Consider the following 19877-nt stretch of genomic DNA (forward strand, 5'->3'; position numbering starts at 1 on the left):
CAGGTAGATGGGAAAAATTGTGCAGGCAGGCAACGTTTGGAATATGTAAAGAAATTGTTAGGATGTAGGGACTGAAATGAAACGACTGGCACTAGATAGGGAAGCTTGGAGAGCTGCATCAAACCAGTCAAATGACTGAAGACAAAAAAAAATGCAGTTCTCTTGTTATTATTACTAATTTTGAACTGATTATTCTAATCAATGATTTTATTTTTCATAAATTCATTTCAATAACATTAATATTTGGATGTCTTTATCAATAATTTTAATGCTGTATATAAATTTTTAGGTGTTCATGGATACCCTTATGTTTGTGTACGTATGATCCACTGAAACTGAACTTATCAATCCTCAATATTCTAAAATTGACTTTTTATTACTTAATGAATAAAAACAAAAAAAAAAAAAGAAATATAAAAAAAAGTTTACTTTATATACATGTTATTTAGATGTCTACATTACTTCTAGAATTGCCTCCCACATTCTGCTTTGCTGAACAATCAAATCTTTTTTTACTTATCTAGCAAGACGTTTTTTCCTAAAAGTACTTTAAAGTCTGTTAAATTTATGTAATTCCTAAAATCATTTTTGTATGATTTCTGATTATCAGTAAGCTTGGTTTTATCTCTTAAATTGGGTTTTACTATTCATGGTAAAATTCTTTGTTAATTATATTAAAATGTTTTTTCAAAGGAATTATATAGACAAATACAATCTGGTAATTCATTTACTTTCCCCTTTTCATATCTTTAAATATAATATTTTTATGTTTCAATTTTATTTGAAATTAAGTGTTTAGTTTTTATTAACATTAAAAATGTTCTTTATCTTTTTAATTAATCTTTATTTTTCACAGCTCTGTGTACTGCAAAAAAAACAAGATATGAAATGTTCATAAATTCACTTACAATTCTGCAGGTTATTTACAACAGACAGTTAATCTTTATAGTCAAATTCATAAATTCATTGAAATGTTTATCTAGATCTATTTAAAAAAATGTTCCTGGACATTATGATGTTCATAAATAATTTCTTTACTGAGCATAGTTGGAAATGATGTATACTCATTCCCTTGATAAGTAAACCCTTTTAGTTAACAGTCTATTGAATATAAGTTATTAATTTGTGCCAAATTTGAAATCACTTACTTTAGTAAGCAATATATGAACAGTACAAATGAGGATGAAATATTCATGTGAATCATAAATGATGATGAAATACGGATCTACACAGTAGGTTTGAAAAGTTTCCGAACTAAATTTCTGTAGTGGATATAAGTAGCACCATCTCTTGAACAACCAAGGAACTATGTAGTTCGATGTCTGACGAGTGTATGTACAAAATTTCATCACGGTTCGTCATTCCAGTCTCGAGTTATATTCGGCCGTGTACGTTGTGCTTATATGACCTTGTGCGATCTCGCGAAATGGAAAAGACAAGCGCGATAAAATTTTGTATTTGACTTCAAAAATCTTTCGTTGAAACTTATTCTGTGGTACAGCAAGTATTTGGTGATGAAGACGCATCTTGTACTACAACATAGATGTGGTAGCGGTACAAGACGAAGCGGGAAGCCGTCAACTGCTGTTCACAACGTAAACGTTGCGGAAGTGCGCGCGCTCCTGATCGAACAACCTCATCTTACCCTTCGGACCATAGCAGAAGAGCTAAACATCGGTAAAGAGGCGGTACGTACAATTCTAACAGAAATAATGAACCGCTGAAAGGTGTGCCCTCGTTTCGTTCTACACTTCTTGACCGAAGATCAAAAACAGATGCGTCTTTCTTGTGCTCAAGACTTCGTTGAAATTGCCGATAGCGACCCGAATTTTTTGCAAACAATTGTAACTGCGGACGGAAGCTGCTGCTTCACGTATGATCCACAAATGAAACGTCAATCCGCTGTTTGGTTGAGTCCTGGAGCACAAAGATGAGGAAAGTCAGGCAGCAAAATTCAAGAGTGAAAACGATGTTGATTACATTCTTCGACTCAAAGGTCCTGATTCATCATGAGTTTGTTCCAACTGGTCAAATCCTGAATTCTAAATTTTATATTTAAGTAATGAAACGCCTGATGCTTCGCATTCATCGAATCCGGCCCGAGTACCGGGATCCGGGCAGTTAGACTCTTGCACGACAATGCCCCGACACACATGGCAACAGTTTTAAAAACAATCATTTTCCAACAGGACCCTTGCACCGTGTCACATGTCAAAAAATCCCGACCTGAATCCCATTGAAAATTTATGGGCCATACTAAAAAGAAAACTTGAGAAAATCAATTGTAGCACAAGAACTGACCTTATTAGTTCAGTGATACAGGTTTGGTTTTGAGATGAAGAAATCAAAAATCATTGTTCTACCTTAGTGGAATCAATACAAAAGAGGATTAATGAGATAATCAAAAACAAAGGAGGACACATAAACTATTAAATTTAAGTAAGTTTGACTATTAAACATTTTTTCTTTTAAAAATAAAATTTTCTGTTAAGAATACTGTCTTTGGATTAATTTGTTTGCATATGTAGAACTGTATACATATGTAGAATTTCCGATTTTATAAAATCAGAATTGCGTACATTTTAAATAGGCTGTTAACTATTGTTAACTGTGAATAGAATACTATATTGTAGTATGTAAACCTTATTCTAAAAACAGATAATTTTATTAACAAATATAATATACACAATACAAAAAAAAAACAAAACATAAGAATAAAAGCAGGGAGATTGTAGAAATAGCTTTCATGCATAAATCAAAGGAATGTTTAAAGGTATTCAAAGAAAAGAAAACAACATACCACATTTAAAGAATTGCATTCCAAAGAAAAGTACATGCGACACCATATATAATACTAGTGCAGTAAAAAAATTTAAGATAAAATTTAAAAAAAAGAAGGTAATCCTGAATTTAAAAATACAAACAGTATGCAACAAGAAAAATAGAGGACTGAAGTCACATATCAGCACTGCAGTAGTTAGAAATATAGAATGTTAAAATACTCAATTAAAGGCGTCTTACATCTTTTTTGTATTGATATGCTTGTATAGTGAATTTATTATGCAAGAAGGAAGGATTATGATTTCTGATGATGACATTCTCTAGGGCAGGAATGACAAAAGGGACTTCAACATATCTAAATAATTTTTCAAACTGGCAAGTAGCCAGTGGCTCTTTGCCGGTTTAAAAACAAACAGACAGATTTTGAAATAGTATTTTCTATTTTAAGTAGGACTTCATCAACTAACTTACTGTGCAGCTATAAAAACAGATAATGGAAACAGTCTCCTTTCCAAAGGTTTGTACAGAGGTCTTCCAAACTAGATCTAACAAGGACGCAATAGCTCTTCAGAGGGCTTAGCATTCTCTGAATAGACTTAAAAGCCTCAAAATAAAGGCCACAGATAAGTTACAGAGATAGTAATAAAAAAGAATGAACTTCATTTGGAATAAGAATAGTATGAGATCTTACTCTCTAGATGAAATGCTTTAAGGGCGCCTGCATGCACCAGGTGGGCACCTCATCTGTAAATCTCTCTAAAGATCAGGATTCTCTTACTAGATGGAAATAGAACACTACTGAGCAAAGGTTTTTGATTAATCAATTTAAATATATGCTATAAAAATACTTTTTTTTTCTAGGAATTATAGAGCCACCCTAGGATCCTTTATGGAACAGCCTCATCTACCCCAGGAATTACACGGCATGTGAAAGTAACCATCTGAAGTTTAGTCAGAAATCCCCATTGAAGATAAATCCAACTCTTAAAAAGGGTTTTAAAACAACGTTTAAAATAGAATCTACATTCCAATAAATAAGTACTGATATATCTGCAATTTGGTATTTTCTCAATTTATTCTTAAAAAAATGTTACAAGAATCAAATGAAAATCATTATTTTCACAGGGAATGAGGTAAAAAGATATATTTCATAAAATATTTCTGTCATTAAATTAGTATATATTACAGTTAAAATAAAAAAAAAAATATTTGTATGGAGTGTTCAGTCAACCATTTATGTGCATAATTTTTAAATTTCATAGTCAAATGTAACAGATAATCAAGAAAGTAATGCAGAATGGTGAAATTCAGTTAACTAATAAGATTTTAAGGGGATTTACTGATGCTATAATGGTAAAATAGAATAATAAATTTCAACTGAGCAACAATGGATGCAAGATAAGATATCTTCAAACTCTTTTCTCCCTTTAATGTTTAAATAATGGGTACTTGTACATTAACTGGCATGCATATTATTTTACATAATTTTCTTATTATTATGTATCTTTTATTCATCTAAAATAGGAACAAGTTTCTAATTTGTATATTTAACATTAATTAGATGAGGTTAGCGAGTGAAGTGAACATAGGTTATGATGTATGATTTAACAGTAAATGGATTCTAACAAAACAAAACCTATACTTGTTTTGCTCGCTAACCTCAACTAATTAACAGTAATGTTTTGATTATTTAAATAATAAATTCAGTAATTACTGCTTTTAGTCGAGTAGATAATGAGAAATAAAGTAACTTCAATAACAGTGTGCACAACAAAAATAATGTGTAATATTAATAATAGCTATGTAAAAAAATATGCATGCTGGTTAATGCACAAGTAACAAATAATGTGCTAATAAAAAAAAAATCATATGAAATGATCAGTTTTCAAATGAAAATAGATGAAATCTAATAAAATATATTCATAAATTATTTTTATAAATTACATTTTAATTGAAAAAAGTAATTCAAAAGTATTTTTACGGATAATTTAGAAGATATAAATTATAGTGTAAACTACTTCTACCGTAAGAAAATTGACAACTCGTAAGAGTAAACCTTTTCATAAAACACAGTAAATGGAATATTTAAAAAATATGTATCTTGATGAAATGTGATGTTAGGAATATTTATAAAACAATTCCCCAGAGTGAAATAGTATCCCCAAGTGAACTGACTAAATTTCTTACATATGAGTAGTAATTTTTATAAACTTTGTACCCTATAATTTCTGAAATTAATTTGAAGAATGAATGATTCCCTCTAGTTATAAATATATGTATAAGATTAGCCAAAAAGAAAGAATCAGCAAAATAAAACAAGATGATGTACAATAACTATGCATTAATACCTGAAACTTACACATGTATAGACATTGGTATTAAAATCTAAGTTATCTAATTTGTATGGCTTCAGCTGTGATATCAACACTCATGTTGAAAATAGTTGATTTACAAAATGTAGAAGAACAGAATATTTTAAAAGTAATATCCAAAATATTTACATTTTTACAACTGTTACCAGAATTAAAAAAATAAAATAATAGAATAAAAAGGTGAAAAATTTAAGCTCATCTTTTGGTAATAAGAAAATTTCAATAACACCATAATTATACAACTACAATAACTCACCAGTTTGTCAGTAACATAGGATGTTGCAATTGCTGCAGTAAGGGGTCGTGATGTGTCCAACGATCTGACATAATCCACCACAGATCTAAAATGTTACACAATTATGGTTGCTTGCAAACAGTACAGTTTTATTTTATGTTAGTTTTTATTTATTTAAAATGTATATTTTATTGTTTTTAAACAATTATTAACATATAAACGATTTTTTATTCTTATTATTTAAATGAATATATATACTTTTACAATTAAATGAAAGATTTTAGAATTTATTAATATATCAGAAATCTAAAACTATGTTAAAAAAGTTTAAGTACTTGCAATAATTGATCGACTGTAAATTAAATGAAATGTTTTCATTAAGATATAAAGATGAAACTTTATGAAGACATTATTTCTGTTTGCAATGATACTCAAAATTTATACAACAGAGAATACTTTAAAAAAAATATTTTAACTAGGTTTAAAAAAGGCAAGGTTTTAAACTAAAATTTAGTTACTTTTAGTTAAAACTAAACAATATATTTTTTAATTTATTTTCTCTAATCAAAACTTAACAGTTTCTAATAAAAATTAGTAAAAATTCAATTTAAAAAAAAAAATTTTGAAAACTGATAGAACTAGATTTTTTTAAATAATAGAAAGTTTGTTATTGACGTCAACTGCTTTTAATAATGCAGTGATTATCCACAGATGAAAGTAACTTAAGCACAATTGAACAATTTTAATGGAAGGAAAACTTTCCTTATTTTATAAATTATATTTTAGTTTATCTTAAAATAATCATAATTTTGTTTAAGTTTGATAACCATGATGGATGTACTGTACTCAAAAAAAAAAAAAAAAATGAAACAGTTTTTAAAATTACTACAATACATTTTAATTTCAGGCTGAAGTTATCAAATTTTGCTAGCAAAAAACTTTTGCTAGCAAAATTTTTAGGGTAAATGCTGGCTTAGATCAGGTAAATTTTTTATATCTTTCCTGACAAAAAAGGGCATATCTAATAAGATATTTTGTATTTTATATGATAATGTCGCATGGGAACGCATATAGATAAAATATCTTATAGTGGTTGATGAAAAAAAAATCATGTTTTTATTCAGTTACAGACTTATTTATTTTTTTGAAAATGAGCTCAATAGAGTTAAAAATGCTCACACAAAATCTGGCACACAGTTTAATTTTTATAGTCTTTTTAATCAATGTTAATTTTACTGTTGATGCATGACAAAACTGAAATATATTCATCACAACTGTACTTTAGATTATCCATCAGATATTTGCAAACTCATACCTGAGATTGCAGTAATAATAAAATATAAATTGAAATTATAGTTATTAATGTGTAGTGCGACTTCATACATCATTTACTTTATTTAATTTCAGAATTAAAATCTAAGAATTTTATTTTGTTACTGTGTTATTCATAATAGAAAATAATGCTTTGAAAAAATTGAAACCAGAAATTAATCAAAAAATTTCTAATTGGTGGTGAGATGTAGAAGGATAAAGAATGAGATATGCAAACAAAAAAAAAAAACAAATTAAATATAAGTAATAAATTAGAAAAATAATGAAATAAACTTTAGAATAATTATATTTCTACTGTGGTATCTTCCTTTTGAAGAGAAACCTAATGATATAATTTTTATAAATAATAATGAATTAACTATTTTTGAAATAAAAACTTTAGAAATTAATTCAGTTAAGAAATTATATACCAGATACTGACATCAATATTATATAATATAATGTCATGAAAGATGAAGTTTGAATTTAAACTACATTTTAAAACAAAAATCTTATAGTAAACATAAAAACATAATTGAAATCTGCAATTACTTCTTTAAACCAAGTTTCCTAATTCATTAATTAGGAAACTTTTAATAATTAAAATAATGATATAGAAAAATGTCATGATTTTTTAGTAGTTGTTTATAATTGCTATTTTTAATATCTTCAAAATAAATCAAGCAAGTCTAAAAATTTAAAATTTTATGTACTATTTTATCAAAAAATTATTCAAGATCTAGTAAATCTTTAGTAAATTGACTGATTTTAAATTAATCAGCAACGTTTTTTAGAACAGAAGCAGTTTGTGTATTAATGAATACTTCACAGAACGAGTGACAAGGGTTGAATTATTCCTACAATATAAATTTGATGTTATGGTATTTGAAAAAAGAATTAAAATTTTCAAATCCTGAGATAAAATTATGGAGGAAACAAAACTAGTTTATCAATCATTCAAACATTATTAAATTTTGGAAAAAAAAAACATTTTTTACAGATCACATACTACATCTTAAAAGGAAAGTGGTAAATGAAAATAAGTACCACTTATGATATATCACTGAAAAGCTCTCAACGAGGGCTTATTACTACAGTTAAAAAAAACTCCAAAATCTAAATTTTTTGGATTTTGGGCTTTTTTGGACATTTTTGGTCAAGTCAATTGCAATCAAAAGGGGAGGTGCACAACTAGATGTTACAGCTGTCCTAAATCTAAAATTTCAACATCCTATGGCTAATCGTTTTTGAGTTATGATACATACATTCACAGATTGTATGTACAGACGTCACACCAAAACTAGTCAAAATAGATTCAGGGATGGTCAAAATGGATATTTCCATTGAAATCTGAAAGCCGAAGTTTTCCGCGATCACATTACTTCCTTTACTTCATTCAAGGAAATAAAATAGGGTCATAGATAAGAAAATTTCTTGGTTATCTCTTCTTTTAGTGAATTAATAAGAAGTAGAAGAGCCTTGGACAAATTTCTATAAAACATTTTTTAAGATTAGTTTACTGAAATGTCAAATTACCCATTTTTTTAAATCGACATTCATTGTAATAAAGCATTTCATAAGTAAAATATTAGTATAAAAAAATGTTTAAATCTTATTTCATTAAACATCACATAAGTATTGACAATGTAATAAATTTGGGTTTTCTTTGATATATCACTTCATTATCTGAACTAGATAACACAAATCAAATAAGTAAATGCAACAAAAAATCATTACTTGTTTATTTTTATGTTAAGAAAATTTTAATTGAATTTAAATATGACCTTCAGGAAGACAATTTAGATGGTAGTGAAGCATAAACATCAAAATGCTTTTTTATATACTGACTAATGTAAAGTAGCAGGTTTGATGTCTCTGGTATCAAAACCTAGTCTGTGCACATAATGCAGTCTCATTATATAAAGTGACCAGACAGTCTCTGTTAAAATGTTAGAAGGAATAAAAAAATAAAGAGTATTCACAATTTGCTGCCCTTAAATATTAAACAATCATCTATTTTTATTTATTTATTTTATATAATTTCTTTATTCACATATATAATGTAATTCAGAGATTGCAGTTAATAAACAGTAGAAAAATTCAGTATGTCTATAACTGGGTTTATGAATTGTTTGAATTTTTGTAATATGGTTGTATGTTGATTTATATTTGCATTTCTAACTTCAGTAATTAAAAAAAAGTAATAAATAATCACAAATAGTTATGAATTCTGTAATTTTTGTTTGGATATGCAATTATTATTCTATATTTTAACCCTTCTTTGTGAAATAACAATGCCTTATATCTTATAATTAACATTAAAAAATGATGAATACTGTTTACTATTTGCATCTAAAGAATTAAAAACAGCTTTAAATAAAATATATATTTCTTACAATCTGATGGTTCTGCCACACTGCAATAATGAATATCAAGCTGGTAGAACCACTTTAACAGATTAATCATTAATAGATTTACCACAGCTCAAATTTTTAAATAAATTATGGCCATTGCTAACTTCACATCAAGTCGATGGACCCACCAACAATAACTAGAATTAGAATACAGTATGTGAGCTGAAAGTCAGCTCCTCGCCAACAGCTGCATCTAATGTAATAGATGCAGCTGTTGTAATGCAAAAGACATGTCCCCTGCTCATATTTATTTCTTTTTATTTTCAGTGTTTTAATACATTGTTATACACTATATAAATTTATTAACTCCACGTATTAATTTTTACATATTTTATTTTAGTTCTTGTTTTTATTTCACTTATTTTAACTACAAATAAATGTTAATATCATAAAAATATTTATTTTGACTTACTTAATGGATAAACTGTTACCCTAAAGGTGCCATTAAATCTTTGTCGTCGAAATTGTCTTCACTTGTAGATGAATAATCACTGTCTTCATCACTAATTTCTCGTAAATTGATAACAAATTCTTCTTAAACAACATTATTAGAGTGCTCTTTCTCCAAATATTCATTTTCTAGTTTTTTCACATTGTCAAAAATCTGTGACCAGTATTTCTTTGTCATACTAGAAATCTTTTCTTCATGTAGTGTAGTTGTAGCATTCAACTTGAATGTGACGTTTCTTTGAGCCATATATCCTTTTACATTTGCCTATATCATTTCGATGGTGTTTAGATTCAGGTGGTATGGTGGCAGGCAAATGGCTGTGTGACTGTGAGCTTCCAGAAGGAAATCCAAAATGTACGTCTTATACCTTGGTTTGTGCAGCTTAACTAAACTTACTAAACTAGCTTATTTGTAAACTTCCGGTCTAAGCATTTTAGGAAGAAATGGTATTTGCTTCTCCTGTAACCATGATACTATTTCTGATTTCTTAGATTTGGTGGTAGGTGCCTTATTGTATTGATTATTATGATATGCAGCATTATCCAGCACTACAACTGATCACAGGGGCAGATTTGGACAGTTTGTTTTTCATCCATTTCATGAAATTTTTGAAGTTTGTGATGTGATAATCCCCACTTGATGTGTTACTTTTCCATGTCAGCAGAGCATCATTGTATATGAATCCCATCTTGTCGCCACTACATGATTAGTGCTCAGTCTCCTTTTGATATAGGACAATGAATGCACTGATCAGAATTGTCCAGCCACATTTTGTTTTGAGATATGAGAAGATAAAATGTACGTTTCATCTACACTGGGATGTGCTTCTTCTCTGTAATGTTTAATACATATTAAATGACAATCTTGTATTTCATCATTTTCGATGAGAATATTTCTATTATTTTTTTCTTCACAGAAATCCTAAGGATTTCAAAGTTTCCTGATGCTTCATATACCACCCTGAAAACTAACAACCTCTTTCAGTTTGTTACAAATATGTTTAGCTGTAGGAAGCACTTTTTCTTGAAAATAGAAATTGTAAACAATTTGCCTGATTAAACATTTATCAAAATAAATTAGTAATTCTGTTTTCCCATTTATATCTTCATGGGGTTTGAAATGAGCATCCACCCTCAGATATCTGATTCTCTTCTTTTCTAATAGTTTTAACAGTCCTGGCCAAAACCCTACATACAGCAGCAGTTCTCTCATTTTACTTTTTCACAGGAATAATAAATAGTATGCTTGGCCATCTTTCCATAAACTGATTAACATTCCATATAATTTCCCAAACTTGACTATGGAGAGTTTTCTCTCTCTTAAGATTTGACATAAAATTGCTAGGAGAATACTAAAAATATGCAAGAAAATAAATATTTTTTAATGTTAAAATACAATTACAAAAGTATTAATGCACTCAACATATGAAAAACAAAAATACAGACACGTATAAACAAATTAACTTTACGCAGCACACACTACTTCACAATCTAACTGTAATGAGATTGTTAATGTACTTGCATTTTATATACAAATGTGTTATGTTATTAATTATCAGATGATGTCATCTGGTTAGATATTATAACAAACCCTGCTTGCCTGACCTGTCTAAGCTCAGGGACATCATAAATAGATCATGTGATTTATAGAAACGCATAATTACTAGAGGATGTAAAATGCTGTAAACTCATCTTGAAAATTCCAAATTTGAATAAGAAATGATTATTGCAGGTGTAAATTGTTCCAAAATAATATATATTAAAAACAATATATATCATTAATTTGTATGCTACAATTGCTTTAAAACTAAAAAACACTTTCCCAATAATAAAAACAATCAAAAGAATAAGGAAGTGTTCAGTTTTTATAAAACATCCCTTTACAGTACAATGCAAATTCCCATAAGATATGCATAATTGGCCAAGAAAGGAACTATAAAATTAAAAAATTCAATTAAGATGACTCTTTTTACTGTAATCTATCAATTCAAGCTGACGGTGTTGTTGGAATATTCAATTCAACAGCTGTATGTCCTTTGGAAAGAGTGGAATCAATTATAGTTATCATTAATATATTAACTTTCATTTGCTACTTACTTGTAATGCTGTAGTAGTGGAATCACCAGATTGTTAGGAATTAGTATTTTGTTAAAGAATCAAATTTTTGATACATTTTTATAGTGTGTTAAATTGACAAAAGTTGGAGGTATCTAAAGGACATGTAAACTAAAAGTTGTACTTGACAAAAAAGGTCTGCTCTATTACATTTCTATCTTAAAAGAGTTTTGAGTGTCCTGATGGAATTGCACATGAAGTCTATGAAAATATAAACAAGCGAGGCAAAACAGTAAGCCAAATGACTTTAGAAATTAATGAATTATAGAAAGTCCAGGACTGCTTGTAATTCACTATTATAATTTTCACTTAATAATTATTCTTCATTTGTATTTTATGCGGCACTGACTGCTATGGTTGTTAGTCATTAACAAGTGGTAAAGCCCAACATTATTTAATTTTGTTGATATATTGAAACAAGTTCAAAAAATGAGGGTGCATTTTTTGATATTTTAACATTATAGCCTTCAATTCTGATATGATATTCATGAGACCACCAGGTTGTAAAGTATCCCAATATTATATTATAAATAAAACTGTCTTTCCTACCAATTTAATTTCTTCACTAAATTCTATATTACTTGCTATACTTAGTTATTACCTTATATTCTGAATTTCATCTAAAGGATTGCCTAGCTGAATTTAAAGGTATAGTAGATGCATATGTGTATTGCTCACACACATGGGCAATGAATTCAGGGATGCTAGAAATGCACAAACTGCCACAATAACTCATCTAGAATTAATACAATTACAATGTTTTCTTTTGAAGCAAGCAAAAATTAATAACAGAAATAGCAAAAAAAAAACAAACATAAATACAGATTTATATAAAACATAGATTAAAGGAAATAATCTTTAAAAAATGTGAAAATCTTGCAAATCTTAACAATAAGATTATATATAATAACAATTTAAAATAGATGTGAATATTCGATAATTAGTAATGATTATAAATCATGCGCATTAACAGGATGACAAGGAAATTAGACAATAACCAATCAACAAAGAAAACCATGACCTACATAAACTTCAGACAAAATAAATTTTCTTTTTGTTTTTTTCATAAAGTATAACAGTTGTTATTCATGAAACATGCATATATTTTGATTTTATATTAACAAAAAAAAAAAACCACATTAATAATCGACTAGATTTTAATTTGCAGTGTATGAAATAGTTAAATGCAAACAATATCATGAATTAGCAAATATTATTTTATGCTCTTTTTGTTTTGTTTTTTAAACGAATAACTCACAGCTTCATCTTTTGATGAGTCTTTGTTAATAGCCGCAGTCACTGGCCTTGACAAATCCATAGTCTTAACATATTTCACCACAGACCTAAAATCCATATCTTATTAAAAATAAATAAAAATCATAGAAACAAAAAAGAATATCATATTCCTCTAATCTGGAATATCCTACAAAAGAAAGAAAGAAATTAACAAAAAGTAATAAATTATTCATAGCTTAGAACTTAAAATTAAGCACTGCATACATGGGAACATCCTTTTTAGAGTGATGCCAGATTGTTATTATATTACTTTTTAATTCTATTCTGAAAAGAAATTATTACAGAGTTTTATTAATCCAATCCTATGATAATTTTTACTATTTTACTTGGCTGTAAAGCATGATTTAATTTTATTAATAATGTCTCTACTACCACTTATTATGTCATCTATGAATTTATTATTCAAACATGCTGGATACTTAATACTTTTTTATTAAAATGAGGCAATTATTTTTTTAAGATGATAAATATCTTCCCTGACACACTGTCTACTTCTAATAATTTCAGTTTTCATTATCTTCTGATTCATATCCATTAAAAATTATAAATTTTCTACAGTTATTTTTTTTAAATTAATCTTTACATAAACTAAGAAATAAAAGTGAAAGAAGTATTGACAAAAAAAGGAGAAACAAATGAAATTAGTACATGTGTGAAATAATTCACATGTGATACCATAAAAGAAAGCACAATAATGACATTAAAATTTGGTTAAAACAAAAAAAAAATAAATAAAAATGATGTGTTCTACTAAAAGGTAAGAAAAAAATTAACAGAAAACATTATAATTATAGAATGCAATCATTTATTAGAAATGAATTTGCTGAAATTATGTAAAAAATGTGAAAATACTGAATAAGCTACCATTATATGTTTTTATGCGACTGTAAACATTGGTTTACAGTAGATAACAAAAAAGCAGATGACAAAAAACTGTCATTATTATTGAATGAGATAAGCATCCTACTTCCGGGGAAAATTTGTTGGTAAACATAGTATAGAAATAATTTTAAAATTAAAATAAAATGAAACTATAAACTGATCTCTGTGATGGAATGGTGGAATCTCTGCCTATCATCTGGAAGGTTTTGGACTCAAATTCTGGTCAGGGTTGGCATATCTACATGTATATATTTCACTTATTACTAATGGTAACCATATTTGGGTAAATGTAACAATCTTATATATAAAGCCAAAAGTTTGTCTGTTTGTTTGTTCTCGCACCACATAAGAACCAACGGATAATCACTTTCAAATTTGCAGGATACTTTTGTGCTATCCCAAGGAAGGTTTTAAACCATAGACTAGAGGGCTCTAGCCCTCTTGGGGGTGAAGATGTGAATTAAAGATATTCATTGGTAAAAAAAAAAATAAGATTGATTTTTTTACTTCAGTATTATATTTCTGTTGCCATGGTGAAAGTAATAAGTTATGAATTCTTCGTCGTCAAAAGTATGTGTACTTTAGTTACCATAGTTACTACTCTACTGTCTTATGTAATTAAGCTTTTTTTTAGGTTTCTTTAATTTTTATTTATCAGCATTATTCTCACAACCATGAGGATAATGATTATTGCAGGAGTCCTGGATGCAGAGTCCCAACCGGCTAGTTTACTTATAAATACACTAAAATCCACTAACATTCCTCATGTTACAAGTTCACAAATTTAAAAGGGGGTTACTGGGGGTTACCGTAGGTAAAAGTTCGTAACTTAGAAATAAAATCTCACTAACCATGTCAACAAAACATCAACTCCTAACAAACATTAACATGTTTGTATGCCTACTCTAGCAACTAATAACTGAGATTGCGTTCAGAAGATCTTATGGTTTAAGTGATTTCTTGTCCTAAATTCCTTACATAATCAGCATTATTTCAATGAGATTGATGTATTATACTGTTAGTCCTATAAGTGATATCTTTTCTCCCTGCACCATAGGGTTTAGATGTTCGATAAAAGTAGCTGTGATTAGTGCACTTTGTAATTAAGCTGCTTTTCATGTATCACAGTCATAAGATCAAGACTGGTAAAGCAACAACTTAATGTACCCCTTTTTGGAGTACATGAGTTAATATAATTGCGAGTATACAAAATGACATATTTCATGTTAAAATTTTTAATTAAATTTAAAAATTTTTAGAATTATACTTTTATAATTTTCAAAACTACTGATAGTTATAGATAGTTTCTACAGGTAAGCTGACAATTGATATAGCAAAATAATATATTTTTGTAAAATTATCACTAGTAAAGGCACTTGTGACTGTACCATGATCAGAAGTTTAATGTTTTAATATCACACATTTATAATTTCCTCGAAAGAAGTCTTCTTTCCTAGAAAACAAATAACTTAGAATGCTTCTATGGAATGTGTTCAGTGTTTGATTTTAAAGCATTAAAAATTAAAAAGTGGTTTATTCAGATACATTTTTACAATTTAAAAAAGATTTTTAAACAAAGAGGCTTGAAAATATTTGATGTTTAGGTCCATGTATACAATGTGCATTTGTTTGCACTAATATTTTCTAAATTCATTTCCATGGAAGAATTAAAATACAAATTTGTTAAAAGAAGTTTGCAAAAATGGAATCTTAATTTGTTCTGTCTTTTCTAAATCTAAATATATTATATAATCTAATAATTATTTTAACATTAAGTATTTGTGACAAAATAAGTTGCTAAAAATCTAATTCTTGAAAAAAGTTAAGTTAAAGTTGACATCTAAGCTTAAATAACAATACTTGTAAGTATTAAATATATACATAAACTTGATTGTGTAATACTCGAATGGCATATTGGTAAATATGTGGTATTCTCCATATCATACAACAGGACTCCTGCTTGTGCCATATTGCTGCCTAACATAATGCAAGTAAATGTAATTTCTTCCCAAGAAAAACAAGTAAAAAAAAATATATAAGTATAACTAAGTACATGCAATAATTTTAATTTCAATAAAGTAATCATTTTATTTTTCAAAATTTTATTTAAAGATACAAGTAACAAGTAGTACATGACGCAAAAATTACAGTGCAATGTCACCACAAATACTTCAATTAAATGAAAACACCTTTAAAATGAGTCGTGTACATTATCTTAAATTGTTGGGTATTAAGCTTCACTAATTCCAATTCGTTTTGGCATACAAAAAATTTTCTACCACAAAAAGATCCTTATTTTTATTTAAAATATAATTTATCCTGATTAATGCTATGAAATAAAAGAAGAAAAAAAAATTTATGAATGTTAGTTTGTACAAGTAGAGTATTTAGTGGCCAGGTTTAGTATTTAGTTTATACCAATTCATAAACTTCTAAATCAGTATTATTTATATTGGGTCAGGGTTGAAATTAAAAACAAACAGTTGTCTGGTTTCTTCAAGGGAAATGCTTTTGACTAATACTGGGAATTTCAACTGTAAACTAACTTTCATAATTAAAATAACTAATATTTAATAAATAGATAATTTATTCTGGCCATGAAGTACACTGCTTCTTATTAACTAATTTTTGACCAATCAAAAATAAGTATAAGGAAATAATGTAAATAAACATACCTAAAATAATTACCAGCACCTGGTAATGAACTTCTTGGCTCATTAGCAACAGACCACATAACAACAGATGGCCTATTCTTATCTCTTCTGATAAGCTGCCCCAAAGAATCCATATGTTTTTGTAAGAGTGTAGGAGAAAACAATCTGAAACACAAAAATATAAAAGCTTACTACTTATCTTTTTTCCAATTAGATGAGCATCTTAATACTTTTTTTTTTGTCTTCAGTCATTTGACTGGTTTGAATCTTCTCCAAGATTCCCTATCTAGTGCTTCCCTATCTTAATACTATAACAATTAATTAATTTTAAATATATTATTACTTAACTTACTGTAGTTATATTCAATTGTAACGGCTGAATATTAACACACTAAAAATTATATTTTTCTTGACCTCACAATCACAAAAAGCAACCAACAAAATATACAGAAAACCAAAAACGACAAAATTCATTAATAACACCTCAAACCATTCAACCTCACGTGTACTATGTGCTTTTAAAAGTATAATTAACAAACAATTGAACATATGCATATCACCTGAAGACATTATAGATAAATTCAACACTAAGCTACAAAGGGATGTAACTAGACATTGGAATACCCTTTCGTAAAATAAATAAAGGTAAAAACAAAGATATATAGATAAAACATACATAACATTAACAAAGATAAAGAAAGACTAAAATAAAATATCTCACAAATGAAAAATTGGCTCACTAAAAAAAAAGTAATAAGTAAAAGAAAAAAGCTTTGGCTTTAAAAGTTAGCTCATGAATTAAAAAAAAAAACTCGCCAAATAAACACAATAGTTCAGGAATGTATAATCTGCACAATGCTTTCCATTGGTCAAATGGTAGCAGTTTTAAACAATGATAACATGAACACTTGAAAAACTTTTCTAACAAGACAGGATTTGTCAACCATCTCTTACACACAAATCATAAACCCACCAACACAACTATTCTACAACTAAATAAAAGAGGACTACATTTTAATATATCTGAACGTTATGAAATATATAAACAGATAACAATTGCATAGTAAAATTAATTCTAATTATTAAGCCAAAATATGTGACTGCCTAATTAAAAAAAAAAAAATACCAGCAATAACATTAGCTGGCCACTAAAGTAAAAACAGCAGCACCAGTCACTGAAAGTACAAGACTGTAGCCAGCAAGTCAGGTGTTACCTCTGAAGCTGCGACATTAATTCAAAATTTTAGCTCAACATGATCAACAAGCAAAGGTGGTACACAAACCTGAATGTTAATGAAGCTACACAAGAATGAAAACTACGTGGCCATGCAATTGGACCTTCACAACCAATCCACCAACCTGGGAATTGAGTATCAAGAAAATCTTGTAATTCTAGGCAGTAGTGAAGTGGTACCCCCTGTCTTGCTGATAGTAATGGTGTCCATCTTGGTCATCATTGTCTAACTGAGGAATTTGAAAATGCTGAAGCATGTCCAGATAAACTATACCATTTACAGTTGCCTCCTGGAAGAAGAATGAGCTGTACAATCTTTGTTTGCTTAGGGCACAAAAATATTGATCTTAGGGCTCTCAAGAAGTGCTGCAAAGCTTCATGAGGGTTTTCGCTACCCCATATAAGACAGTTACGGATGTTCACCTTGCCACTGATGTGTAATGCTGACTAATCACTAAAAATTACACTGTCTAAAATTCTACCCATCATTTCCACACAAAACTGCAGCCGAGCAATTTTGTTGTCATCTGTAATGTGTTGAACCATGATTAATTTGTATGGCTTCAAGTGCAGTTGTTTATGTAATATGTGCCAAACAGTTATTTGTGGAATGCCAGTCTCGCGTGACGCACATCGAGTTGCTTTCTTCGAACTATGAGCAAAACTTTCTCAGAGTTGTTCCACATCAGCTTCAAGGACATGTGGGTGTCCTGGTAATTTTGTATGCTTAACAGAACAATCACTCTCAATGAAGGTTTGGTGCCAAGAGTGAATTTCATGCCTACTAGAAGGCTCACTACTGTACTCTCCAGAAAAATTATGTTGAGCTGCAGTTGCTGACTGCAAATTGTGAAACCAAAACACAAAGCGCACCTATAAATGTATCTATTTTTAAAAACTGGTGACAGTGCTGGTGGCCAGCCGAATTCAGTACTTATGAACTATATGGGTCAAACTTGATATGTTTTGCTATGAAATAAGACCTCAACTTGCAGGTTTAAACTTAAAGTTATCTAAACAAATTTTTATATGCTTTTAAATTTGTTAAGTCCTTTCTGAATCACCTGGTATTTATAAAATTTGGCTTGTTTTATCTATTCAAAAATTCATAGTTTTAAATAAATTCTGTGTGTTTCTTAATAAATTAATTGAGCAACTTTACATTAGTGAAATTATAGAAATTGAAGATCCAGAAAAACCATTTAAAGATATGCATTTTTAGGTAAAAGTTCTTTCAGAAAAAAAGCATTACATGTCCATTATCATTATATATATCAATAATCATTATAAGTTTTAATTGATTAATATTATTCTAGGTAAATAAATATTTATAATTTTAGACATATTTATATTTACATTAAACTTATTTAATTTTAATTATATATTTTTAGTCTACAGCAACTAGATTTTTATTGGGTATTGCTTAGTTGTAAGAGAGATTTTAGGTTTTCATTTTGCCAGGCACATCTAAATAAGCAAACAATTCAATCCACATCCTTTCCTAAGGGTTCTTTTGCTAAGTTGATCCCTATCTTTTGTAGTCTTTCTCTTGGGTTCTTCTCTCTCAGTTCAATTATCTCTTCCTGTCTCCATCCTTACTAGATGCAAAAAACTATTCTACCTTATTTTTTCCATTCAAATTTTCCATTCCAATAGTCACTCTTAACATTCTCAGTTTTCTTATTTTAACTTACCAGTTACCCTTCTTAAAAATTTCATTATTGCGGCCAGGATTTTTCTTTGTTAACTGTGGTTGTCTATTTAATTGCACAACAAAAGTAAAAGTCATCATATAATATGATCTATACAGTAGCAGCTTAATTTCTTTGGGATAACACCATTCCAAAGCAAGCTTTTCACAGGCTGGAAAAATTTGTTAGCTTGTCAGATTCTTCTGCTAATTTCCAAATTCAGTCTTTCGGCCTTACTCAATCTTACCAGGGAGTTAAATGGTATCTAGGGAAATGCATCAAGTATTTAATTATATCCAACTCCTCTCTCTTTAAATTTACAGTGCCTCTTTCTGATCTCATAACTAAAGACAAAACAATTGTTTTGCTCTATCTCTCTATTGCTCATTGTTCACTTTTCTTACTTAGCCTCAATATCTTGTGTTCCACATGTCTATTTATT

At 28.5% G+C, this 19877-nt stretch overlaps 1 protein-coding gene across 3 annotated transcripts in view; it reads right to left on the reverse strand.

The window, feature by feature from the left end:
- The window catches only part of LOC142323722 (beta-glucuronidase-like), a 221518-nt gene that overhangs the window by 16994 nt on the left and 184647 nt on the right, over positions 1-19877 (reverse strand). For 2 of the 3 annotated variants that reach the window (XM_075363874.1, XM_075363877.1), the window contains 2 exons: positions 16532-16675; positions 5410-5494 (listed from right to left, as the gene is read on the reverse strand). In XM_075363874.1, coding sequence (XP_075219989.1) covers positions 5410-5494; positions 16532-16675 — 229 coding nt within the window. Of the gene's footprint in view, positions 1-5409; positions 5495-12936; positions 13022-16531; positions 16676-19877 lie in introns of all 3 variants that reach the window. The other variant, XM_075363876.1, reaches the window with a different exon arrangement.

This window comes from Lycorma delicatula, chromosome 4 (genome assembly GCF_047948215.1).
Source record: "Lycorma delicatula isolate Av1 chromosome 4, ASM4794821v1, whole genome shotgun sequence".
NCBI lineage: Eukaryota > Metazoa > Arthropoda > Insecta > Hemiptera > Fulgoridae > Lycorma > Lycorma delicatula.